A 26,352-nucleotide genomic window follows, 5' to 3' on the forward strand; every position below is an offset into this window, starting at 1 on the left:
CATTTGAGTTTTCTATAAGAATAGGTCCCGAGTTTCTTTGGTACCATAGTGATTGCCATACATTCTATTTCTTTTAACTTCGTTTTAGCCTCTTTTTAGGAATATAACATGTGTTTCTTTATCCCTGAAATGTGTGGTTCTCAACATTGATTCGAGGTATTTCTTTTCACTTATCTAGAAAAAGTCGAGGCACTTTATATCCTTAGACTAATAATATCCAACTAATCTTGTCTTCCGGTGGTTGTAGTTGTGTTAAAATGGTATTAAAGCAGATGTTAATGTCTCCATTTATCTGCTTAATAGTAATTTAAGCAAAAAAGCTAATACTTTTTCACCTTTTCTATAAAATACAGATAGTTTGGAACATTTAACCTTAAAATATTATTGGGTTGGTAGAAATGGGTGGGTTTAAGTGGCATGAACTAAGAGCTTATAGGCATTGGTTGATGGCTTTCACGTGGACAATCCATATAGTTAACCTTTAAGCATGTGCATAAGAACGACTAAAATAGACCAATAATATATACCCATTGGAATTATAACCCAATACTAAAATGCTAAGATTATACTATTGAAATTTAGGATAATGAAGCTTTCATCAATACCCACAATTGGCTGTCACAAAAACAAAAACAAAAACCAAACAGCAAATCCTTATCAAATTCCAGCCAATTGAGAGACTGCCTGTCCACTCGAGAATTTCCTTTTCCCTATTATTTTATGAAGTTTGCCATTCTTTGTCTTTAACTCATTTAGATTCTCTTAATGATTCCACTAATCCCTTTTCTCTTTGACAGAAAAGCAAGCAAATGGGATCCATCAATCTTTTAAAAGGATCATCTGTGGTTTAAATAAGGTATCACTCTTTAATTATTTTCTTTATCTTAATATTAAATTTTAAATCTAAATCGATTTCGTTTAATATCATAATCAAGTATAAGACACCTATTACTATCTAAAAGATTAATTATTTGATTTGTAATTAATATATTTTATTGATTCATTAAAAATTTTAAATTTTTTTATTTCAAGTGGGGAGGATAGGGAATAAATATAAATGAAAAAAAAGAGAAAAACTCTCATTTTTGTCCCTTCACTACTTTACCTTTTATTCTGAGTTTTGACAATATTTTTTTTTCTTATGTATTAATGGAGGTTAGAACACATGAAATTAAATAAAGGTTTAATTATCAAGAGTAATTAACTTGTAGATGTTATAAATTACTCCATGATTCAAAATTTAGGATTTAAGGAGTTTTTTAAAATATGTTTATCACTAATTATATGAAAAACCATAGGATCAAATCTATTATTACAATTTGTTTAAAATGAATCTAATATATTGATTTAGTTATTATGATTCATAGGTCTTTGTAAAGAATGCTTTAAGGCATTGAAAGTTATAGGGAAATTTGTCACATGGCTTGTTTTATCATATTGTTCTTTTTTGTTTTAAACTTGAAAGGTACACATAATATTTTTTTTCTATATTATCTTACTTCTAAAACAATTTTTAATTTTAAAAAGTAAAAAAAAGAAAAAAAAACTTAGTTTTAGGATCTTTTGTTTTTGACTAAATTTGCAAAATGATTTTAAGAAAACAAATTCACTTTTAAAAAGTTTTAAGTTTGTATTTAATAGGTTTAAAATTACTACTTGATACAAGTATTTTGTATTATTTTTTTAAAAATTAAAAAATCTTAATACATAGAAGATATATTTCACACCAAATTTCAAAATCTATTTATTAACATTTTTTAAAAATGTTAATAGATAAAATATTTGTCAAAAATAAATATATTCAACCACTTAAAAAAAAAATTAAAATTGCGATTTATTATAAAATGTTAATATAAAAAAGGACTAATTTTTTAAAAAAGTTGATCGACAGGAGAGAAAGTCGGAGGATGTAAAGCAAGTGGACCCCAGTCTCATCCATTGTGAAAAAATAAAAACATACGAATCCCTTTTATCATTTAAAAAAGAAGGAAAAGAAATTATATATTTTTGTAAAACTTTAAATAATATAATAAAAAAAAATCCCTTTTATCTTACTCCATTTGCTCATAAGCTTTAATTAAGGCTTCCATTTTTCTTTTTATTCTCACTTCACTCTTCTTCAATTCCATTTTCCCTCTTACCACATTCTGCCGGAATCCTCCATTGTTCAGATTTCCCGATGAGGTCGATGCCCTTAAACCCTGTGATTTGCTTTCTTTAGTTTCTTTTCAATCCCTTTCAATCGATTCAATAAGAAGAAATGTCAATTTATGATGCTGCATTTGTGAACACGGAGCTCGCTAAACCGACCTCGATTTTCGGCCTTCGTCTTTGGGTTGTAATCGGAATCTTAGTCGGAGCCCTAATAGTTCTCGCACTGTTTCTTCTTTCACTCTGCCTCACTTCTCGCAAGCGGAACCGCCATAAGAACCAAATCCGTTTCCCTAAGTCCACAACCGACCATTCTCCTCCCGCCGTTTCGAAGGAGATCCAGGAAATCGTCCACCACGCCGTGCCGGATCATCACCACCATGTGCAGCCGGAAATTCATGTCGAGATTGGAAAATTGGAGCATCGGGTTGTTTTCTCCGATAGACCCTCTAGTGGTGAGAGTAGAGGCGCTGTGAGTGAAAATGCTTCTTTTGGATCTGTTACTGTTGGTCCTGAGGTTTCACACCTGGGTTGGGGCAGATGGTATACTCTGAGAGAGCTCGAGGCGGCCACTAATTGCTTGTGTGAAGAGAATGTGATTGGAGAAGGTGGATATGGAATCGTGTATTTAGGCATTTTAGGAGATGGTACCAGAATTGCTATCAAGAACCTCTTGAATAACAGGTGATCGTGTGGACTAGTTCTATAATGTTTTATCCTTGCTTTTGTACTTTTGACTTAATTTTCTTCTGCAACTTGAGGGCTCCGTTTGGTTTAGTTGGGAGTGGTTCTGTTTGATTTCAAGAAATCTTAGTCAATTATGTGTTGGAGCTTAGAATGTGCTATAGAGATTCTAATGTAGTTGTTTCTTTTCTCTGGGGGGAGGGAAAGTTTCAAACTGCTACAACCTTTTGTATATCTGATTTGGCATGTTCTTCTTGGTTTGAAGAATATATCGATGCTGAAGTTTAATCTATTTGTTTATTAGGGGTCAAGCTGAGAGGGAATTCAAAGTCGAAGTGGAAGCAATTGGACGTGTAAGACACAAGAATCTTGTCAGGTTGCTGGGATATTGCGTTGAGGGTGCATATAGGTACTGTTGATTTTCTTTAAATTTGAGAGAGTTTTTGGTGCAAATAAACGTTTATTCTTAACCTTTTTTTTTCCTTTTTTTCAGAATGCTTGTTTATGAGTACATCAACAATGGCAATCTAGACCAATGGCTTCATGGCGATGTTGGGGATATTAGCCCTTTGACGTGGGAGATTCGTGTTAACATCATAGTTGGAACAGCAAAGGGGTATGTAATTGGGTTATTGCGGATTAGCTATTGATTCTTGTTGCAGCATGCAATACCACTAATGCAGTTCCCTCTCTGTTTTGTTTTTTCTATTGTATAGATTAGCATATCTTCACGAAGGTCTTGAACCAAAGGTTGTCCATCGTGATGTAAAATCAAGCAACATACTTCTTGATCGTCAGTGGAATGCTAAAGTATCTGATTTTGGGCTGGCCAAGCTTCTTTGTTCTGAAAGAAGCTATGTGACAACTCGTGTAATGGGCACATTTGGGTTAGTTCATATCTTATGCTCGATTGTTATTTTCTACGGTTCATAAGATGGTAAGTCATTCGGTGATTTCTATAGCTATGTTGCACCTGAGTACGCCTGCACTGGGATGTTGAATGAAAAGAGTGATGTTTATAGCTTTGGAATTCTAGTTATGGAGATAATTTCAGGGCGGATCCCTGTTGATTATAGTAGACCTCAAGAAGAGGTAAGTTTTTCTTTGCATCTAATGCTCAATTATGAGTAGTTAATGCATTAGTGTTATCTCCGTTCTTTTCTTTTCTGCTACTTATGCAGTTGATGTTAATTGCAACTACAGGTAAATTTGGTGGATTGGTTGAAAGCAATGGTTGGAGACAGAAAATCTGAGGAAGTGGTTGACCCCAAGTTGCCAGATAAGCCTCCTTCCAAAGCTCTCAAACGGGTTTTGTTGGTTGCTCTTCGCTGTGTTGATCCTGATGCTACGAAGAGGCCGAAAATGGGACATGTCATCCACATGCTTGAGGCAGATAATTTGCTGTCTCATGATGTATGAAGCTGCATCTAAAAGCTTTATTTGAAGTTTTTGGTTTGCTCTTAACAGTTCTCCCAACTCAATCCGTCTTTAACTAATTTGTAGGAACACCGGGTCGGTAAGAATTCTTCTCATTCGGTTCAAGGCCATCAACATGAGAACCGGGTCATTCCAAGACAAGTTAACAACCCGAAGTATGAAGGTGCATCTTCTAATGTAAGTGAAGGTGACAATGGAAACTTCAACATGAAGTAGGTGGAGATAATAACGTATCACACTGGCATGATTTACACGACTGACACTGCAAGTTTCTCTGATGTTGGGAGCTGAATCAACAAGTATAGGGTTTGCTTTATAGAATTTGTTTATGCGCTTCAGCTGCATCACATCTCCAGATAGGTTGCTTTTCTAAACTTAAGTAAGTCCCATTCTTATAGAAGAAGCTATAACAATCGAAACACTTCCTCTCTGGTTCGATGTGCAGCGTTTGCTTAGGATCCTTAAGTCCTAGTCGCTTTCTGACTTGATATTGACCAAACAAAGCCATTGTCTATTATTACCTTTTAGGGTTGGGCACCTAGTTTCTATTTGGTTAAGATAGCTCTTGTGTCATTGTACATCTAAAATTACACCCTTTTATTATGGAGAACGTTGGTCCTGTCAATTGTTTGGTCAAGCACCTAACCAGCTTTGTTGGTGGAATTGGTTGAAACTTCCGGTGAGATTGTGTAGCCTATAACTGTATGCTTGTGAAGTGTGGTCCCTGTGACCAGCAAGTTTGGTGGAGACATCTCCAACTGCATCTTCGCCTTCATGTGCTCTTTTGCTCTGTTCTGACTGGACCAGCGAGGCCAAGATGTGGACTAGAATGGAGGCATTCGACATCGAAAACATGACGGGGTTTTGTCCGATCTTCACGTTAGGCCGCCCAAAGTTTCCTCCTAAGCTGGCTGTGGATGCTTCTGAAGGGATCAGATCAATCCTTTGGTTTATCTTCCACCATACATTGTCTTTTCAAGCACTCTGTCAAACTGAATGTCTTTGGGAAGCTCCTTCAAAACCCCTTATCCAAAGCCTTGCTTTTGGAGAGTAACATAATTTTTATTCATTTTCTTCCTTGAAAATTTGCATCTTTGTATTTATTAATTTATTTTTACAGTTGTTGTCACAGTAAGATTTATAAAGAAACTCCATTTGCAGAGTTGGGGCCAAGTGTGCTGGATCAAACTTGACCAAATTTGGTTGTGTTCCCAATACAGAATAGCTTTGCCATTTGTTGAGGTTTTCTAGTTCATTATTTTAACTTGGAAGCCTAACTATGGGCTGTTGAACATATTGGTTAAATAAATAATTGTGTTCGGTGGAGATTCGAATCTCGTGGAGGTAATGTCTTAATCAGTTAGTCTATCCTTAAACAATTTAATTAGAATACAATTTAATTAGAATACAATTTAATTAGAATGGAGAATGAAGAGTTTTTTCAAGAGATATATTGTCAAATCCAATTTCTTTATAAATATGGTGTAAACAATTCCACCTAAATTTCTAAATTCTTTTATAAATATTAGGTAATTAATATGCATTATAAATATTTTAAATGTAAAATCCTCCTATCACTCGTTATACATAAATAAATAATAATTAAATTTTCTTACTTTTATTGCCACTGTTTTTTATATGATAATGTGACGTAAAATCCACACCGTCCAAACGTGGAAGATGTTTGACGGTCAAAGTGTATTAATTCCACCAGCCAGACCAGTCAAAATCTGCCACGTTTAGTGCCAGAAGTCCTGTCATCTGTCCGTGAGTAACCTCCCATTCATTTTAGCGCATTCCCGAACGAAACAAATTCGGCCAAGGAAATTAGATTCCACATGACGGTCACGAAAAAAAAAGAAAAGAAAAAAATTTCGGTGTTACGTCAACATCCAATCAATTTCGTCCACGTTTCCACCTTTCGCACAATTTGCGTACCTCTCCTGTTAGTTTATCACCGCCTTTATCATCAATTCTGAGAAACATCCCCCCATTTCCATCACGCAATTTCAACGTTTCCTAGCTGCGATAATTTCTTGGAAATTTCCTTTGCTCTCTGGTTTCTGAATCTGGTAGGAACCGCTCCATTTTTTTTCTCGAAATGATTTGATCTTATTGCTTTCAAAATTATTCTGTTTGCTGTATGTAGATTTAGGTTTCGATGTAACTATATAGGGTCTCTGTGATTTTTTTTCTTTGAATAGATGTTTGGTGTCGATTTCTGAAGGATTTTTTAATTTGTTCTGCTCTAAACGGATTGTTCTTCGTAGATGTACGAATTGGTAACTTTGATACTCTGATTTCTCTTTATTTATTTATTTATTTATTTATTTTTGTACTTTTTGTTAGTTTACTTGTAATTGCTTGTAAATATACATTCCCTTTTATGGTGTTTTCTTAATTCTTTTTTCACAATTTTTTTTGGTGTAGAAATTGATCTCTGGAAATGCGTGTCTTGGAATGTTTTTAAGATTTTGTTTGAAGGAAAAGATAGTGTTTTTTGCTGCTTCACAATATTGAAAATTAGATTGACGGTTGACCATTTTCTCCCCTCAATTTTATGCGTGGAAAATGATTTGTTTTCCTTGTGCAGTTTGTTGATATTAGGTGTAGCATTTGATGAAAGTTGTGTTGTTGTCTTCTGGTTTGGGAAATCCCTTTGTTTACTTCTGGAGCTTTTTGCTACAAAAAAATTTATTGGGTTTTTGAATAAATTCAATTCTGGGATGTTCTGTCATTAGACTCATATTTTCATTCCAAAGGTTGAAAGTTGTAACATTACATGGGGAGAACTAGCTATTTGAGTTGTTCTTTGCAAGGAGAATTCCTTGTTAAGCAGGAAACTTGGCTGTTTACTGATGTTAGTAGTTGGTTTATCTAGTTCCTTCATCAGTGCTTTACTTCTGCCCTACATTGGCTAAATTGAATATGCCACGTTTGGAAATTCCATGGAAGGTTTGGTGCAACAATTGCATCTAAAATTTGTGTACATGATATTCCATGTGATTGTGGCATGATGGATGGTTATCTTGAACTTGTTTCCAAATGAGAGCTCATCCTTGGTTTTTATACATCTTGCAGTTCGTGTTATATAATGAGCAAACCGCAAGAGCCGCACCGGCCTTTCTTTCATTTTGGGAATCCTTTCCGTGCAATATCGCCAAAGGGTTCAAAATTGTCTTCTAGACTTGTTTTTCTTTTAGCCACTTTTGAGGATTCCTTGGCACAGAAGCTGAGAAAGCTTACTCCTAAATCGGATCATGACGTATTTAGCTTCTTATGGATGGGATTAGCAATGAAGCTGCTGTGTGAAATTCACAATGATGTAAAAACTCTTATAGGAGATCTTGAGCTCCCTGTATCTGACTGGGGTGAGAAATGGCTAGATGAGTACCTGGACATCAGTGTGAAATTACTTGATATATGCAATGATTTTAGCTCTGATCTCTCACAGTTGAATCAGGGTCATCTGATACTTCGGTGTGCCCTGCACAATCTGGCTTCTACATCTTCCAACCAGTTTGTTCCGGCCCGTTCTTCGTTAGATGCATGGAATCAACATATTAGTTCCAGAACCTCCAGAGTTGAGAACCGTTCTCCTATTATGGACCATTTTGAGGAATTACTTGATCTTCCGAAGGTCAAGAACTCACCCAAAGGCAAGGTTTTGATGCAAGTGATGTACGGAGTGAAGGTGGCAACTTTGTTTATTTGCAGTGTTTTTGCTTATGCCTTCTCCGGTTCTTCCAAAAGGCTGTTATCCATCAATGTTCCGGATACATACAGATGGGCACAAGCGTTTATTGAATTACAGAAAAATGTAAATATGGGAATTAAAATAAATCATTCCAGTGGAAGGTTTACTGCGTTGAGAGATCTTAATGCAGTTGATGAGCGTGTAAAAAAACTGCACTCTATGATTCAAGAAAATATTGATGGTGGCATGAAAGTGGAAGAATGTCAAAATTTGATTGTAGATTTGAGGAGCGAGGCAGAAAAGCTTACACAAGGTGTTGATCATCTTACAAAACAAGTTGATGAGTTTTTTTACATTGTTTTATCTGGACGTGATGCATTGCTTTCAAATCTTAGATCAAGTGAAACAGTATTTGATCAGGGAATGGAGGCGCTGTCTACAAGGCAACCGTGACGGAGTCTGAGCTTGCTCGTCTATATGAAAGGGTTCAACTGGTTATTTTCCTGTCTTTTGATTGGTGAATGTACAATATCTTGTCTTGCTTGTCATAGTATAGCCTGTGTAAGAATAGTTTATGTTTTCTTAATTTTGTGGTTTGAGTGTGTAATGTTGTACTATGCAATGAGAGTGAAATGGAAAAGTATATCATGTTCAAGTAGAAGCTTTGCTGACTTAAGTTTTCTTTACCGGTCACATACTATAATTACAGCCACTGGATTATGACATTGTGTCTCTTAAAACTTTGTTTGCTGATGCAGTGACAGAAGGAAAAGATCAGAAGCATGAGTTTTCATGCAGTGTGTCGCGGTCTAGGACCGCCAACCTTGCCGGTGAACATTTGCGAGTTAGCTGCACAAATTGGCAGTGGGTTTGTGAATTTTACTTGATGGTTGGATCCTTCTCACATCTTGAACATTTTCCTTATCTTATCTCATCGTTTTCCTAGTTTTTTTCTGGCATATAACTTCATTTACTCGCTAGTTGCTTTTAAAGAGAAATCAAGATGACATTCTATGGGTGAGTCCAACCTATATTAATCAGAACTGTGCTGGAAAGGTAGAATACAGGTCTTTCAGAACATTTTTAGATAGATTTTTATGCCATCAGTAACGATATATTGACTCGATATAGCTTTTGCTGGTACACAGCAAGAAAGCTTCATGCATGACTTATTTGATATGAGCATTTTCTCAACTCGACTGCTTCAATTGGTATAGTGTCCTCTGGAAATTTGCATGTTGTAATCTTTTCTTCTCCCTGATCGGGTAACAGACTGCACGGTGGAGGAGTAACCTGGCTGGTTATTCCCTCAACATCAGTGCAAGTCCATGGCTGTTTCTTGGCCTTTGGTGCCATGCTGATTGTCACATTGGAAATGCAGATATCTGTAAATGAGTCACCCGAAATTCCCTCCAATCTCGCTGCCATTGTTGCGTTTTCAACGACTATATCCCTGTAGTTGATTCCTTGAATTACAGGCAATGCGTGGGGGTCGTATTTCTTATCAGCATGTGACCCGTAATTGCCTGTCATCCAAAATGCCCATTTCATGGTATGCATTGTCATCCTCCTTACATATATGTCTTTTACATATCCTCCCCTTCCTATGCCAGTTTTGATCCTGACCCCGGATTCGGAATTGATGGCTGTGATGTCTTCGGCTCGGACATCTTGGATCCCGCCCGACATCTCACTTCCCAATGCAATGACAGCACTTGTAGGCGAAATGCACGTGAGGCGTCTGATGACCAGTTGCTTAGTCGGCCATCCAAATCTTATGCCATACTCATCCCAGCCACTCTTAACAGCTACACAATCATCTCCAGATACTATGTAACAATCTTCAATTCTAACGTTTGTGCAGGAATCTGCAGATGAAGTCGGTCATTGGTTTAACAAGATGTATAAAACTACTTCTCGAAAAGTTTGAGTTGCTTTGGTGAACAAACCTGGGTTGATACCGTCTGTATTCGGAGATCGAACTGGTGCGATAATGGTGATGCCTTGAATAACAAGGTTGCTGCATAGCATTTGCAAGTGAATCAAATCTGGGAAAATGTTGAATGTACTCATTGTTCCTATGAAATAACTAATTGGTTTACCTGCTGTAAACAGGATGAACATTCCAAGATGGAGAATTCAGCAGGGTCAGATTCGATATCTGTATATTGCTGGAATACATGATCTCGATCAAGTACGGTCGGGTGTACTTAAGCTTTCCCTGATGAAACAGCTGCCACCAGCGATCACCCTGACCGTCAATCGTACCATTGTTTCCTGAGGTCGATTGTGTTGCACTCAAATTTTCAGACACCAGTCCAGAAAAATGAGAGACAGACAGGAGGGTATAGCAGTGGGACATATACCTGTGATGACAACATCAGTGAGGTTTGTTCCAAAGATTAAACTGATGTACCGTCCCCCCGATGTGTCCCTTCCATGACCGTAGGATGGCAGCGGTTCGACCACAGACCATTCGTTCAGATCCTATCAAGGAAGTTGAAAATCAGTCAAATTTTAGATGAAAATCAGTCCTTAAATTATAGTCGTTGGATCGACAAGTCTAGTTGATTTAAGATTCTCTCGACTCGATGATTTTGTTAGATGGGGATGGACCTTAACCTTAGAGTCGGTTTAACAACTTTAGCGGACCTAACCACAACAAGTGTTTGGATTTGAAATGGTTAAGGCATAATTTAAGGACCTAATTTACATGGAATCCAATGGATTTCTAGATCATTCAATTTCTTGTTGTTTGTTTTAAAACCACTTGGAAAAAGTTGAAGAAACTGCCCCAACTTTTGACCCATCAGCTCAAGACACCAATGTCTTTGCCTTTGACTTTGACTTTGTAAAACCAAACACTCAAAAAATAACCAATCTTCATCATGACAGATGTCCTCTAACAAATGATAATATCAAGATTTCCCCATTTACCATAATAATAACCCTATCTAAAAAAATATATATACTTTTTAAATTAATTATCTCTTCTATAAAAAAACAAAAAAAAATTGTTTTTTTTTTTGAAATTGGACTAAAAATTTTAATATTTAAAAAAAAAAGTAAAAAATGCAGTAAAAATTAATTATGAGGAAACAAACGTAAATTACAAAAAGGAATGATTTCAAAGAAAGTGAACATTTGGGCGTTTTTGTCATTGTCGTATAATGTTTTCGTAAACTTTACTCAAAAAAATATTTTTTTTAATCTATCGAGTTTCGTATTAATTTAATCCGTAAATTTTAAAAAATGTTTAATATTTTCTTCAACTTATAATTTTGTATCTAACAAGTATATGATTTTACTTTTTTTTAATTTATAAATTTACTAAATGGATAATTGAAAGGTCAGTTATACATAAAATTCAATTTTATAATAAATTTTATATCTTATTATAGATCAATTCATTTTTAACGACCCATGACTAAAATTTAGATGGTTTTAGGTCACCCACATCATTTTTGTTCCAATTTTATTCAAAATTCTAAACTAAGAACTTTAGAAAAATATATATTTTTAAAAATAAATAAGACATTTTTTTTTTAATAATTTAATTCATATTAATGAAATAAAATGTCAGATAGAGAGAGAGGGTAGACGAAAAAGGTGAAACCTGAGAAGCAAGCAGCACAGCATCCTGATGCAGAAACAGAGTGAAATGACTGGTGAGGTTGAAGCTGCCGGTAAGCCACCTCCCCGCCGGCACATACAGCTGAGCGCCACCATCGTCGGCGTATTGGCTCAGCCTCTCCACAGCCGCCTGAAACGCCTTCGTATTCGACGTCTCTCCGTCGCCAACGCCGCCGAAGTCCGTTATGGAAGCACTGTGGGCTCTGCAACTTATAGCCCCATATTCAATCATCTTGCCCTCCACAATCCTCCCCTTTCTGTGCTTTCTCCCCTTCCTCCCCTCAACTTCCCCCATCATCGCCGCCGCCAGAATAAGCACCAAAATCGCCATTTTCACTACCTGTGAAAACAAGAACAACATTTTTATTACAAAAACAAATTAAAAATATGAAGGCATTACAAAAAAAGATTAAAAGGGTTTGTTCAAATGCTAGAAAGGGGAAATGGGTCGGTGGATTTGAAGCTAAAAGCCACTAAAAATGGAAGCTTTTGAAGAGATTTTAGTGAAAGAAGCCATTGGAGAAGGAATTTCTTGTGTTCTTACCTGAGCTTTAATGGGTTTCTTGTAGAGTTCCTCCATTGTGATGATTTGTGAAAGAAACTGAGGTTGTGTTTGTGAGTGTGGGAGAAGGATGAGTGAGTGGGCGGTTTTATAGATTTAACTTTTAGTTGTTTGATGCCTTCACGTTCTACCCACCACGCCATTGCAAATAAGGAATTTTGTTTCAAGTTTTTTTTCTTTCAATTATTATTTTACAAATATTCCGCTTAATAAGTCGAACTTGGAAGAGATTTCTCTCCTTTAACTCAACGCGTCCCGGGACCGAATTATATTCACCCTCAATCCCGCCAAATTCTTGCCCTCCTCTCGCTTTATGTATATACACGAACATTTTATGAGTAGAAATTTTCGATGTCTTTGTCCTACCTACCATTGTAAATAAATAATTTATTTCTATAATTAATTAAATATTATCTTATGAAGTTAAAGTTTGGATCCATTTCATTATTTTTTAAGTCGGGAAAGATAGATAATTGAGAGAGATTTTTCTCCTTTAGCATAACACGGTCCCGAGACGAAACTATATTCTCAACAATCCCACTTAATGTCAATCTTTTTAATAAAATTATCGTCCAATGTGAGTATAATTTAATAACATTTTAATAAATATTTTTAATCCATTATTGATACAAAAAGGACAGTGTAACATAACATATATGGTTCGCTTTCGCACGGTTACGTATCGTCTCAGCTTCATGGTTTTAAAACGCGTGTATTAGAGAGAAGTTTCCACACCCTTATAAAGAATGGTTTGTTCCCTTCTCCAACAGATGTGAAATCTCACGATCCACCCCATTAGGACCAGCATCCTCCCTGACATACTGTCCAGTGTCTGGCTCTGATATCATTGTAACAACTCAAGCCCACTTATCCGCTTTGGCCCGTTACGTATCGTTGTAAACCTCACAATTTTAAAACGCGTCTACTAGGGAGAAGTTTTCACTCTGGTAAGAAATGTTTCGTTTCCCTCGTCACGTAATTATAGGACTTACCAAATAAAATTAAAATTAAAATGTTAAATTAAATTAAACTCACACCCTAACACACGTGTAACCTTTTGAGAATTACTAAAGTGCTTTTATTATATTTAAAAGAAAAATAAAATACACCAAATAATTTCAATTAACTATATACAATTTTTTTTAATATATAGTTTATTTGGGTAACGTATAAACTAAATATTGCGGTTAAATTTCAGCCACAAATAAAATAAAAATTAAAAAAGAAAAGAAAAGAAATAAATAATTAAATAATTAAATAAAAGTGGAATTTTAAGTTGGAAGTGGGAAGCATGGGGTGTGGGAAGGGGATGGGGGAGATAAGAGGAGTGGAATTTGTGATTTTACATCTCTGCCCCTAACTTTATATTAGTGAGTGGGTCCCACATTTGTCCTTTTTGGACTTTTCTTGGAGATTGTGAGTTTTTTGTTGTATAATAATCTCGTGAACGCCGATGGGCGATGCCTACCCACTTCTCACGCTCACGGGTTTATAAAAATAAAAAATATAATATTTTCAATAAAATATAAAACCCACTAAAAAAAATTAATAATAATCTTTAAACTTTACAAATTATTTATTAAAATTAAATTATTTTAAATTTGACTAATTTATTTGATATAAAAAATTTTATTTTCAATAATTTTCATTTTGAAGCTATATAAAGCCATATGTTATCAGTAAAACAGACCAAAAATTATAGTAAAAAGAGTATTTGTGCTTGCTTAGAATTAAGTTTTATGCAATTTCATGTGTTTTAGATTGCATGTTTAGAATCATTCAAGTTTAACATGATCAATCTTACTTGTGAAATAACTCGAAACTCAAAAAAAATTTCTTGCCTTGAGATATTTGATTAACAAGATAATCTCGAAGTTTCCAAATGTGTATCTCTATGAGAACGAGCATTATTTGTTCCTTATTCTACCTACATAATCAAGTTTTTTAGTCGAGAATTAGTTTGAATGAGTTGAATTATGCTTTCAAACAACAGCTAAATTTGACGAATGGGCTTGAATGGGCCGCCCAAAGAATTACAGATCCAGGCCCATTGAATCGCTCTTGATCCAATCGGCCCAAGGTCTCAAGCCCATGGCTTAACGTGACTGCCCACTTTCATTTTCTTTTCTTTTTTTAATAAAATTTAAATTTTTTTTAAAAGATCTCATATTAGTTAGAGAAAAAACGAAACATTTATTATAGATGAGTGTCAACCTCTCCTAAGTAGATTTGTTATAAGATCGTGAGATTGACGTTGATACGTAACGGGCCAAAACATACCATATTTGTTAGCTGTGGGCTTGAACTATTACAAAATGGTATTGCGAGGCACTAGGGTTAGACGTTACAAAATGATAAGGCACTGGTTAGTCTAGGGTTCTATAAAATGGTATTGTAAGATACTGGTTGGTCTAAGGCTAGATGTTACAGAATGGTATTACAAAGCACGGGTCGATATAGGCGTAAAACCTTTTCGTATTATGGGCATTTTAAATAGTGAGACTGACAATAATATTTGACATGCTAAAGCGTACAATATCTTCAAGTAGCTCCATAGTTTGCGCATTTTAAATAGTGAGACTGACGATGATATGCAACATGCCAAAACGGACAATATCTTCTAGTAATTGCGAGCGGTAACGTCTCAAAATATTAGAAATTGGGATAAATTTGGTTAAAAAAAGGCAACGTGAGAGTTTCATTTAGGAATGTTTTCCGTATTAAGGAACTCCACAAAATGGTGGATGTATTGTTGATGGAGCTTTCTGTTCCCAAAAATGGCGGCAGCTTCTTTTGCATTCCTTCTTATCTTCTCCCCTTCTTCTGAAACCAAAGCTTTTCTCAGAGCTTTGGCTATGGCTTCTCCACTGAAACAACCATCCGCCTCCTCTCTTTCAACTTCAACTCCGACGCCCTTCTCCACCAACAGCCTCGCACACAGCGGCTGATCGATTATAAACGGCAACAGAACAAGACAATGCCCGAATTGCAGTGCTTCAATGGCGGATCCCCACCCGCCGTGAAAGAAGCACCCTCCGATCGCCGGATGCCCCAAAATCTCCATCTGCGGTGCCCATCCCATACACACAATCCCTCTCTCCGCCGTTCGATCCTGGAATCCAACCGGAACCACGTCGGAATCATCCTCCGCCGCCCATCTCGGCTTCCTCAGAGACCATAAAAATGGCAGATCCGACAACTCCAACCCCCGCGCGATCTTGTGAACTTGATCCTTCGTCAATCTACACTCACTGCCAAACCCTACGAACACCACGGACTTCGGATTCTGTTTATCGAGCCACTCGAAGTTCGATTTCCATGGCGAATCGACAGAGAACTCTGTTTTTTGGGGCTTTTCTGGCGGAAGAAACCCTAACGGAACCACTTTCTTCCCGCAAGCTTCACTGTAGAAATTCAAGTAATGGCGGTCCGATTCGTAACAAGCACGAAGCAAAATCGCTTTACTAGCAGCAATAATCTTCCCCAAGCGATCTTGAACGCTCATCCCTGTCACATTTTTCACCGGAAACTCAGAGATCATAGCGGCGGCTTCAAATCTCCGAAACGAAACCGCCGATTCAAATCCGTCGAGTTTCATCGGCGTGGTGAGTTTATGAATATCAGGAAATCCATCTCGGAAAACATTCTCCATGAAAGCGAGAAATCCCGTGGAGATGACATTGAAGAACAGAGTAGGAATTTGCAAGTCTCGAGCAACGTTGCAGATCCAAGTAGCGTGGAAATCGACGATGAACCAGTCCGGCGGATTTGGAAGATCGTCGACGAGTTTCCTGAACGACGGTTCGGCGAGGTCTAATGCCATTTCGAGGAAAGGAACTTTGTCGAGAGGAAGGTCCATGGTGGCTTCAGCTCCCTCCGGCAAGAGAGAGCCGTCGTGAAGCTTCGGAAGAGGAAGGGGGAGTGGCGTTATGAGGGAGGAGAGCGACGGCGGAAATGGAGGAAGCCTCTGTAAATTTTTGGGGGTGGAAACGAAGTAGACATGGACGCCGGAGTTTGCTAGGGCAACGGCGAGTTGAAAATGAGGCATAATGTGGCCGAAGGCCAAGAACGGGAACTGAAGCACGCCAATTTGTTTCGCCATTGTTGCAGTTTCTGGTTTTGCTCAAGAAATTTTCATGTTCTTATACACTCAGCTCGCCTTAATTGGTACGTAAACTTCATATTATTCAAAGACGTGTGTCACTTAGAGTCATTCCTTTTATGTATATATATATTATTTATTTATTATTTTGAATTTTGGGTTGTCCTCATAAATAAAGATAACTCAAAATATCGTGAAACTTTAATGATTTAGGACTGAAAATGGGTTGAAATTTAAAGCAAACTCATAATTTGACCATACTTGTAGGTTGCAATAATTGATTGAATATAATGGAAAATTGAAAGAATTTAAATAATTGAATGAGAGATTTTAACCCTACCTAATTTATTTATTTATTTATTTATTTGAGGAAATTTTTTCAATATTATTTTTGTTCAAAATTATACAAAAAAAAATGTTAATTGGGGTTCTAAAAATTTAAATTTTAATATTATTATGTCGTATTTAAATATTAAAAAACTTTTGTTTAAATAAAATTTTAAAATTAACTAATTTATTTTTTTTAATATAATTAATATATATATATATATATATTTTAATAATTGTTGAAAAATATATTTATATTAAGGGAAGTGTTGATGGATATAATTATAATCTCGTTTTCGAACCCATTTATTTGTCGGGAAAAATGTTCTACGCTTCCACTCCCATTTTTCATTTAAAGGGAGAATCTACTCCATGTTCGTGTTGAGGATTATTGAGTGTGAGTCCCACGTTGGTTAATTTAGTGGAAAATCATGGATTTATAAGTGAGAAATACTGTCTCCATTGGTATGAAGCCATTTAGGAAAGTCCAAAACAAAGCCATGAGAGCTTATGCTCAAAGTGGACAATATCATATTATTGTGGAGAGTCGTGATTCGTAACCGTTCGTGAGTTGAGTTGTGTTCTTTAAAATCTTAAGGGGGCAAAAAAGTAATTGCAAAGAACATCATGAATAAAAGTTTATATTTTATTGTTTACTCCTTTACCGTTATTAGTATTGAAAGTAATCCTTTTGGGCCATTGGTAAAGGCTGTTTTTCTGATGGGCCTTCAGACCATAGATTTGGCCCATTATGAAGCTTGTTTTTTAAAGAAGGCCCAAGAGCTCTGAAACTACTGATTTGAAGAAACCCCATTTTTTAGGAATTTTACAAATTCCTCGATGTATCGCTGATGAAGCTTTGCGTCCCCAAAAATGGCGGCAAACTCTGTAGCTCGCTTTCTAATCTTCTCCCCTTCTTCGGAAGCCATAGCTTCTCTCAAAGCTTTGGCTATGTCTTCTCCACTGAAAGATCCATCCTCTTCCTTTCTTTCAACTTCAACTGCCACTCCCTTCTCCACCAAAAGCCTCGCATTCAGCGGCTGATCCACGATGAACGGCAACAGAACTAGGCAATGCCCGAATTGCAGAGCTTCAATGGCGGATCCCCACCCGCCGTGAAAGAAGCACCCTCCGATCGCCGGATGCCCTAAAATCTCCATCTGTGGGGCCCATCCCATACTCACAATCCCTCTCTCCGCCGTCCGATCCTGGAAACCAGCCGGAAGCGCGTCGGAGTCCCCCGCCCAGTCCGGTTTCCTCAGAGACCATAAAAATGGCAGTTCCGAAAGCTCCAAGCCGCGCGCTATCTTGTGTATTTCATCCTTTGTGAGCTTGCATTCGCTTCCGAATCCGACGAACACCACGGATTTGGGGTTTTGTTGATCGAGCCACTCGAAGGTCGATTTCCATGGCGAATCGGCCTCGAACTCTGATTTTTGGGGCTTTTCTGGAGGAAGAAGCCCTAGGGGAATCACTTTCTGTCCGCTATGATCCGTGTAATACTTCAAATAATCAACATCAAATTCGTAACAACTACGAATTACAAATGCTTGAATAGCGGAAATAATCTTCACTGATCTTTCGTGATCGCTCAAACCGGAATCGTTCTTCACATACACTTCACCGAGAATTTTTTCCGCTTCATACCGCCGGTACGCCACTTTGGAGCCGTCGATCTTCGGCGGCGACATCAGGCTTCTAATATCCGGCGGAGACTTACCAACTCCTACAATCGGGGCAAAGAAAGCAAGAGGCGCAGGCGAGTAAACGCTACAGAAAACGATCGGAATTTGAAAATCTCGAGAAATGTTACAGATCCAAGTAGCATTAAAATCGACGATCAACCAATCCGGCGTATGAGGATGATTAGCAACAAATTCTCGAAACGGCGGCTCGGCAAGATCTAGAGCCAGTTTCAGAAACGGAATTTTGTCAAACGGAATGTCGACGGTGGCCTCTGCACCTTCCGGCAAGGGGTCGCCGGGGAGTTTGGGGAGTGGAATGGGCACCAGAGTTATGAACGGCGACAGAGATGGAGGAATTCCGGGGAGTCTTTTGAGATTTCTGGGGGTGGAGATGAAGGAGACATGGACGCCGGCTTTGGCTAAGGATATGGCGAGTTGAAAATGGGGCATTAAATGGCCGAAGGCCGACCATGGAAGCAGAACAACGTGAAGAGCTTTGTTTTCCGCCATTTTTATGAGCTCGAGGAAGACGATAATGGTGGTGTTGAGAGATAAAGAGGTTTGGGTATTTATAGTTAGAATCTGAGAGTGCTTCCATGAAAGTTACATTAATATCTTTAATTCTTTTTTTTTTTTCTTACCATTTAAGCCTTAAATTTTGATTTGTACTCCAATAAATATAGTTTGGTCAAAAGACGCAAAAAAAAAACAATGAATCAGTTGCAATTATATATGACGACAAAGTTAGTTACACGCTCATAAAGGAAAGTAAATTTTGAAAAATGGAGCGGATTTGAAATGTGTCTTAACCAATTAAATTGTGCTCCCCAAATTTCCTAGGGATGAAAAAGTCGAGAATATATGTCTTAACCAATTGACCTGTAATCTGTAAATGTTCGGGGACGAAAAAGTAATTGCATACAATGGAGAGAACATATCATAATCTTTACCCTAACAATTCAAGTGAAGGAACGAGCCTTTGGGCCATTGATAAGGGTTGCAAGCTACTGATTTGAATCCCCAGTTTTGAGGAATTCTACAAATTTCTCAATGTATCGCTGATTAAGCTTGGTGTCCCCAAAAATGGCGGCAATCTCTGTAGCTCGCTTTCTGATCTTCTCCCCTTCTTCGGAAGCCATAGCTTCTTTCAAAGCTTTGGCTATGTCTTCTCCACTGAAAGATCCATCCTCTTCCTTTCTCTCAACTTCAACTGCTAAACCCTTCTCCACCAGAAGCCTCGTGTTCAGCGGCTGATCCACGATGAACGGCAGCAGAACTAAACGATGCCCGAATTGCAGAGTTTCAATGGCGGATCCCCATCCGCCGTGAAACAGACTCCCTCCGATCGCCGGATGACCTAAAATCTCCATCTGTGGGGCCCATCCAATACTCACAATCCCTCTCTCCGCCGTCCGAGCCTGGAATCCGTCCGGAAGCGCGTCGGAGTCCCCCGCCCAGTCTGGTTTCCTCAGAGACCATATGAATGGAACCTCCGAAAGCTCCAAGCCGCGCGCTATCTTGTGTATTTCATCCTTTGTGAGCTTGCATTCGCTTCCGAATCCGACGAACACCACGGATTGGGGGTTTTGTTGATCGAGCCACTCGAAGGTCGATTTCCATGGCGAATTAGCCTCGAACTCTGATTTTTGGGGCTTTTCTGGAGGAAGAAGCCCTAGAGGTATCACTCGATTTCCGCTATAATCAGAGTAATACTTCAAATAATCAACATCAAATTCGTAACAACTACGAACTACAATTGCTTGACTAGCAGAAATAATCTTCACTGTCCTTTCGACATCGCTCAAACCGGAATCGTTCTTTTCAAAAGCTTCATCGTGAACTTTTGCAGCGTCATACTGCCGGTACGCCACTGTGGAGCCGTCGATCTTCGGCGGCGACATCAGGCTTCCGATCTCCGGCCGAGGCCGACTACTGCTTAGAAAAGGGGCATAGAAAGCAAGAAATACAGGTGTGAAAACGCTGAAGAAAACGATCGGAATTTGAAAATCTCGAGAAATGTCGCAGATCCAAGTCGCATTAAAATCGACGATCATCCAATCCGGCGGATTAGGATGATCGGCGACGAATTTTCGAACCGACTGCTCAGCGAGATCTAGAGATAGTTTCAGAAACGGAATTTTGTCGAACGGAACGTCGACAGTGGCCTCTGCACCTTCCGGCAAGGGGTCGCCGGGGAGTTTGGGGAGTGGAATGGGCACCAGAGTTATGTATGGCGACAGAGATGGAGGAATTCCGGGGAGTCTGTTGAGATTTTTGGGTGTGGAGATGAAGGAGACATGGACGCCGGCTTTGGCTAAGGCTAGGGCGAGTTGGAAATGGGGCATTAAATGGCCGAAGGCCGACCATGGAAGGAGACCGACATGAACAGCTCTTCTTCCCGCCATTTTTGTGAGCTTGAGGAAGATGATGATGATGAAGTTGAGAGATAAAAGAGCTTTGGGTATTTGTAGTTATAATCAAAGCAACTAAGTAAAGTGCTTCTATGGAAGTTACAAATGTGATTTGAGTGGACATGGCTTGTGTTTGAATCAATTTATAGTCGTTAGCTCAATAATGTTGGGGATGGTGACTATATTCTTGGCCACTTTCGTCTATATAAATATATATTTTAAATGAAGAATATATAATATTGGAAACCCGAATTTATGCATTAAAAATTTATTTTAAATGTAAAAAAAAATTCCCATATAAAAATTGAAATAGGAACCGAAAGAAGTCAGAATTCCTTTTTCTTTCTTATTAAGTCTCCTATTTTGATTCGAGCTCAAACAAGGAAAGATATCATATAAAAGTGACAAAAACAATAGTTATTTAAGGCAGGCAGTTCAAAAGAGCAAAAAAACAATAGTGATTTAGGGAGTCACCGTTCAATGTTGATAAATAATTTGAAAAGTTGTTGGTTGTTGATGAACGAAAGGAAAAAGCGAAAACTGTGGGTGGGTAGGTGAAACGACCTGCTTTTCGAAGGATTTGAGCTCAGACTGTTACTAGGTGATGCAAAAATAAGTAAAAAAACGTAAATTTTAAAACTTTTAAACGTGCATGTACATTAAGCAAATCTAGATTTAGTCTCATTCTCATTAGAGGATTTGTCCTCCGTTATAGGTGTCTCCTAGGCTACACCCTAAGTTTACGCTTGGTTCTTGTTCCTATATGGACCTCACGTCCTCGAAATATTTATTATTAAGTTCTTTAAATCTCCCACTAAAAATATAAAAAGTAATGTAGGTAAATTTAGTCCTTTACTCTTGATACTATTTTCACCCATCCATTTGGGCCATTTGCTGTTTTCTTATGGGCCTTCACACCATACTTTTGGCCCACTATGAATTTTCTTATTAAAAAGGCCCAAAAGGCCCAAAAGCTTCACGCGGATCCAAAGGCTCTGAAACTACTGATTTGAATCCCCATTTTTTAGGAATTCTACAAATTCCTCGATGTATCGCTGATTAAGCTTGGTGTCCCCAAAAATGGCGGACATTTCAGTAGCTCGCCTTCTAATCTTCTCCCCTTCTTCGGAAGCCATAGCTTCTTTCAAAGCTTTGGCTATGTCTTCTCCACTGAAAGATCCATCCTCTTCCTTTCTTTCAACTTCAACCGCCACACCCTTCTCCACCAAAAGCCTCGCATTCAGCGGCTGATCCACGATGAACGGCAACAGAACTAGACGATGCCCGAATTGCAGAGCTTCAATGGCGGATCCCCAACCTCCGTGAAAGAAGCACCCTCCGATCGCCGGATGCCCTAAAATCTCCATCTGTGGGGCCCATCCCATACTCACAATCCCTCTCTCCGCCGTCCGATCCTGGAAACCGGCCGGCAGCGCGTCGGAGTCCCCCGCCCAGTCCGGTTTCCTCAGAGACCATAAAAATGGCAGTTCCGACAGCTCCAAGCCGCGCGCTATTTTGTGTATTTGATCCTTTGTGAGCTTGCACTCGCTTCCGAATCCGACGAACACCACGGATTGGGGGTTTTGATGATCGAGCCACTCGAAGGTCGATTTCCATGGCGAATCGGCCTCGAACTCTGATTTTTGGGGCTTTTCTGGAGGAAGAAACCCTAGAGGAATCACTCTCTTTCCGCAATAATTCGAGTATAACTTCAAATAATCAACATCAAATTCGTAACAACTACGAACTGCAATTGCTCGACTAGCGGAAATAATCTTCGTTACTCTTTCGCGATCGCTCATACCAGAATCGTTCTTCTCAAACAAATCAGCATGAATTTTGGCAGCTTCATGCCGCCTGAACGCCACCGTGGATCCGCCGATTATCGGCGGCGACATCAGGCTTCCGATTTCCGACAGAGGCAGACCACTCCCAAGAACATGAGCGAAGAAAGCAAGAAATCCAGGCGAGAGAACGCGAAAGAAAACAATCGGAATTCCAAACTCCCGAGAAATATCGCAGATCCAAGTAGCATTGAAATCGACGATCATCCAATCCGGCGGATGAGGATGATCGGCGACGAATTTTCGAACCGACGGCTCAGCGAGATCTAGAGCGAGTTTCAGAAACGGAATTTTGTCGAACGGAATGTCGACAGTGGCCTCTGCACCTTCCGGCAAGGGGTCGCCGGGGAGCTTGGGGAGTGGAATGGGCACCAGAGTTATGAACGGCGACAGAGATGGAGGAATTCCGGGGAGTCTGTGGAGATTTTTGGGGGTGGAGATGAAGGAGACATGGACGCCGGCTTTGGCTAAGGCTACGGCGAGTTGAAAATGGGGCATTAAATGGCCGAAGGCCGACCATGGAAGTAGAAGGACATGAACAGCTTTGTTTTCCGCCATTTTTGTGAGCTTGAGAATAGATGAAAGTGCTTTGGGTATTTATTGTTAGAATCGAATCAACCAGGAAAGTGCTTCAACGGGAGTTGCTTGTGTGATTGCGTGAATATTGTGAGCTTGGAATACGTGAACCTTGCTTATTTATTATTATTATTATTATTGTTGTTGTTAAGCGTTGATCTATAAATAAATAAATAAATATATATATATATATATAAAAGTTAAATTAGACTTGAATTGACTTATTTAATAATTTTAAGTAATATAATTATTGTTGTTAATAAAAAGGTTAATGAATTAAATACTCAATTTTTATAATATTCTACGTAGAATAATTTAATGGTTTTTTTTTTTGTACAATAAATATATCTTAGAGATTTAAACTTTAATCACACAAAGACCAACCATCTCTTAACTAATAATATATGATTTTATTATTATTTATAAGATTGAAGATCTAAATATTCTACCTAAATTTATTTTATTTATTGGCATACTAGACTCTAGAGAAATATGGGACCCACGATTCAAGTAAATCTTTAAAAGTCGTGTTTTGACTAGGAATATTTGAATTGTTGACTTAGACTTAAAAGAAAAAATAAATACTTAGGTTAAATTATTCAACCCCTTTTTGTAAAAGAAAAGAAAATTGAAGCATCTAATGTGGAAAATAAGAGCAAAGTGATGCTCTTTCTATTGACTTTTGTGTCCCGAGAAGAATGAAAAAGAATATGTTAAATTATAAATTTGGTCCTTATATTAAACTTTAATCCTTGTAATTTCATTAAAAAAATAAAATAAATGTGAAAATAATTAAAATTTCGCTCCTTCCGCCGTTGCCGCCGCTCAACGGTGTCGCCGCCGTACCCCGGCAGCCTTCATCTTTGCCGGTCACCATTACTATTCTCTACAGCATCCATTCCAAATTTAAGTCTCCACATCTCTCTCTATAAATACACAATTTTCTTCTCATTGATGAACCGCCGTGTAATCCCCTTTCTCTTTGCTGTTCCACAAACACAACCGGAATCGGAATCTTCTCTCTCTCCGACCGCCATGGGGTATCCCGTAGGCTATGCCGACGTATTTTTCTCCAACGCCTTTCTCCATCTCCTCGTCTTTCTCGGCTATATTCGAAGCCTCATTATTTCGCTCTACCGAATCCTAGGGCTTCCCGATTTTCTCGAATCCAGCGTCGTTTGGCCTCAAAATCCAACCCCGATCATCGACGATCATTCCGTATTGCCGATCCGAATCGAGGAATTTTTCCCCATGGTAAAATTCTCCGACATTTTCGACGCCGCCGGAGCCGGATTTCCACCGGAATGTTGCGCCGTTTGTCTCTGTGAGTTTCAGGACGACGAGGAGGTTAGGTTTTTGAAGAATTGCAAACACATTTTTCATAAGGAGTGTTTGGACGGATGGATGATTCGAGATCAGAGAAGCTGTCCACTCTGTAGAACCCTGATCGTGCCGGAGGAGTCGATGCCGGCGCTCGTGGATTTTGCCGGTTGTTCTGAGTTTTCCGGCGACTATAGCTAAGTTTAATTTTTTTCTTTTTGTCCCTTAATTAGAAATATTGGTTCTTAATTCTGAACCAAAAGATTGCTGGTGGGTGATAAATTAGATTTCATTCCCCCAGAAAATCCCAAAGAAAGGTGTGTTTTTTGTCCGCTTATGATATTACAACTGGCAGATTTTGATTCAAATCCCTCCACTTTTAACTTTTAAAAAACTTTATCAAATATTAAAATGAAAATAAAGATTACAACAGAATTAAAGAACTATCCTAACAAGACGAGGAGCCATGTCTTTGATATGCCTCTAGCACAACAGATATATAGTTGAAGTTATGTCGACAAGTTCTTGTCAATCCAAATGAACCATCCTTTCTAAAAAGGTTAATCTTTGCCTATTACAAAAACCTGGAGTCGCAAAGGGGCGTGAAAAAAAAACTCTAAAAATAGAAGTAAAAAAGAGAATTGGAGATGTTTCCTCAAACAAGACAAAGATTTGCCCTATTTAAAGAAATCAAATTTATTAACAAACATAGACAAAATTTTATATAATCTATTTTTGAATCTTATACTCAATTGAATACCTTTGATTCAAAATGCAATTAAAAAAAAAAAAAAATTATCTAACAATAACTAAAATGAGTCAATTGAGCTTGTGTAGACTTTTAATTTTGTCCTATAATTTTCTAATTTTCTTTTTTAAAAAAATATCTTATGAGATATAAAACTTAAAGTTTACACTTAAATAAACACATTTTAAAATTTAAGGATGTGATGGTACTTTTGTATCAGTAAATTCATGAGTTTATTGAATAAATTAAGAATTCATTAGAAACAAAATTAAAAATTTAAAAACTTAATACGTAAGTCTTTGGACAGACCTATTAGGCATTTTTGAAAGTTCAAGAACAAAATAAACACGGCTAAATTGCTATAAATTATACTCTTTGGTTCCATTGGAATACCACATCCATCATTTAATATCATGATATCATGAGATATAGAATTGAAATTACTCACCAGCCTTTCCTGATCCCTTCAGTGCTTTACCATTCCTTTCATTTATGACTTCAACCCATCTTGAAATTAGCAACACACTAACCACAAAGTTAGAAGTTAGAATTTTTCATCCCATATGACTGAAATTTTTTTCAAGTAATCAAATCAATTTATAATTCAAGTTAATTAATATATAACTTCACAAGAATATAAATTATATATATATATATAAAAGAAATCAGTACCATCTGTATACAAATAAAAATATGTCAAAAGTCAAGTTCAAGGCAGATGCCATAACTATTTTAGCAGTTGGTTGCACTGATGCTACATAGTTCATTATGGACAATTGATTACCTTGAAAATCCATCCAGGAACGGTTTTCAAACGTTTCAACTGCTCTTAACATTATTTGCTTTGTGGAACAGTGACCACCATTAAGGCCATGAAACTACCAAAACTAACTTGAAAAATGCCTTTTATCACACACGATTGACCAAGACGAGATGCAAGATAATAAAGATGGTGAGGGGTACCGATGTTGAAAGCTGCTGTGGAGATTGTCTACAGCAAATCAATTCTCCCGCTCTCTACAAGTGATTTTATAGGCTTGTAGCGAATAATGTGTAATACATTGGCCTCCATCTCAAACGGTTCCTCTCTGTAGAATTTGATATGCTTTAGAAATAGTCATATATAATAGCCAAAAAAAAAAAAAAAAAAAAAAAAAAAAAAAAAAAAAAAAAAA

At 37.8% G+C, this 26,352-nt stretch overlaps 8 protein-coding genes across 16 annotated transcripts in view; 3 read left to right on the plus strand and 5 right to left on the minus strand.

Moving 5' to 3' along the window:
* The first annotated feature begins 2,059 nt into the window (after positions 1-2,059).
* Positions 2,060-5,600, plus strand: LOC111431979 (probable serine/threonine-protein kinase At1g01540). Its single transcript, XM_023068750.1, has 7 exons — positions 2,060-2,835; positions 3,140-3,244; positions 3,329-3,451; positions 3,552-3,722; positions 3,798-3,927; positions 4,039-4,248; positions 4,339-5,600. The coding sequence occupies exons 1-7, from the start codon at positions 2,261-2,263 to the stop codon at positions 4,486-4,488; spliced, it is 1,464 nt and encodes a 487-aa protein (XP_022924518.1). The 5' UTR covers positions 2,060-2,260; the 3' UTR covers positions 4,489-5,600.
* A 613-nt stretch (positions 5,601-6,213) lies between these two features.
* LOC111431983 (protein BPS1, chloroplastic-like) lies at positions 6,214-9,059 on the plus strand. 4 transcript variants are annotated; one of them, XM_023068753.1, is made up of 3 exons: positions 6,214-6,344; positions 7,354-8,282; positions 8,728-9,059. In XM_023068753.1, exons 2-3 carry the CDS (start codon positions 7,367-7,369, stop codon positions 8,913-8,915), a joined length of 1,104 nt encoding a protein of 367 aa, XP_022924521.1. In that variant the 5' UTR covers positions 6,214-6,344; positions 7,354-7,366; the 3' UTR covers positions 8,916-9,059. The 4 variants fall into 4 exon arrangements, with proteins under 4 accessions (XP_022924521.1, XP_022924524.1, XP_022924522.1 ...); XM_023068754.1 differs by lacking the exon at positions 6,214-6,344 and adding an exon at positions 6,351-6,554; XM_023068755.1 differs by lacking the exon at positions 6,214-6,344 and adding an exon at positions 6,351-6,544.
* LOC111431815 lies at positions 8,955-18,830 on the minus strand. The gene is made up of 9 exons (XM_023068518.1): positions 17,386-18,830; positions 16,450-16,481; positions 14,894-16,277; positions 12,147-12,261; positions 11,586-11,942; positions 10,336-10,456; positions 10,072-10,246; positions 9,919-9,989; positions 8,955-9,837 (listed from the first exon to the last, which is right to left on the minus strand). The coding sequence occupies exons 1-9, from the start codon at positions 18,786-18,788 to the stop codon at positions 9,128-9,130; spliced, it is 4,368 nt and encodes a 1,455-aa protein (XP_022924286.1). The 5' UTR covers positions 18,789-18,830; the 3' UTR covers positions 8,955-9,127.
* Positions 14,622-16,374, minus strand: LOC111431980 (putative UDP-rhamnose:rhamnosyltransferase 1). Its single transcript, XM_023068751.1, has one exon. It carries the CDS (start codon positions 16,264-16,266, stop codon positions 14,863-14,865), a length of 1,404 nt encoding a protein of 467 aa, XP_022924519.1. The 5' UTR covers positions 16,267-16,374; the 3' UTR covers positions 14,622-14,862.
* A 329-nt stretch (positions 18,831-19,159) lies between the features above and the next one.
* Positions 19,160-20,768, minus strand: LOC111432061 (putative UDP-rhamnose:rhamnosyltransferase 1). Its single transcript, XM_023068860.1, has one exon. The coding sequence runs from the start codon at positions 20,681-20,683 to the stop codon at positions 19,283-19,285; it is 1,401 nt and encodes a 466-aa protein (XP_022924628.1). The 5' UTR covers positions 20,684-20,768; the 3' UTR covers positions 19,160-19,282.
* A 788-nt stretch (positions 20,769-21,556) lies between these two features.
* On the minus strand, positions 21,557-23,237 carry LOC111431782 (putative UDP-rhamnose:rhamnosyltransferase 1). The gene has a single exon (XM_023068487.1). The coding sequence runs from the start codon at positions 23,089-23,091 to the stop codon at positions 21,691-21,693; it is 1,401 nt and encodes a 466-aa protein (XP_022924255.1). The 5' UTR covers positions 23,092-23,237; the 3' UTR covers positions 21,557-21,690.
* Positions 23,238-24,144: 907 nt separating this feature from the next.
* Positions 24,145-24,630, plus strand: LOC111431816 (E3 ubiquitin-protein ligase RHA1B-like). The gene has a single exon (XM_023068519.1). It carries the CDS (start codon positions 24,145-24,147, stop codon positions 24,628-24,630), a length of 486 nt encoding a protein of 161 aa, XP_022924287.1.
* Positions 24,631-25,058: 428 nt separating this feature from the next.
* Positions 25,059-26,352, minus strand: part of LOC111431969 (DNA replication complex GINS protein SLD5) — a 5,606-nt gene continuing 4,312 nt past the window's right edge. For 5 of the 6 annotated variants that reach the window (XM_023068723.1, XM_023068726.1, XM_023068727.1 and 2 more), the window contains 2 exons: positions 26,141-26,265; positions 25,515-25,702 (listed from right to left, as the gene is read on the minus strand). In XM_023068723.1, the coding sequence (XP_022924491.1) occupies positions 26,169-26,265 (97 nt within the window). In that variant the 3' untranslated portion in view covers positions 25,515-25,702; positions 26,141-26,168. Of the gene's footprint in view, positions 25,107-25,514; positions 25,703-26,140; positions 26,266-26,352 lie in introns of those variants that run through there. The other variant, XR_002708594.1, reaches the window with a different exon arrangement.

The sequence above is a fragment of the Cucurbita moschata genome, unplaced genomic scaffold (assembly GCF_002738365.1).
Source record: "Cucurbita moschata cultivar Rifu unplaced genomic scaffold, Cmos_1.0 Cmo_Scf00037, whole genome shotgun sequence".
NCBI lineage: Eukaryota > Viridiplantae > Streptophyta > Magnoliopsida > Cucurbitales > Cucurbitaceae > Cucurbita > Cucurbita moschata.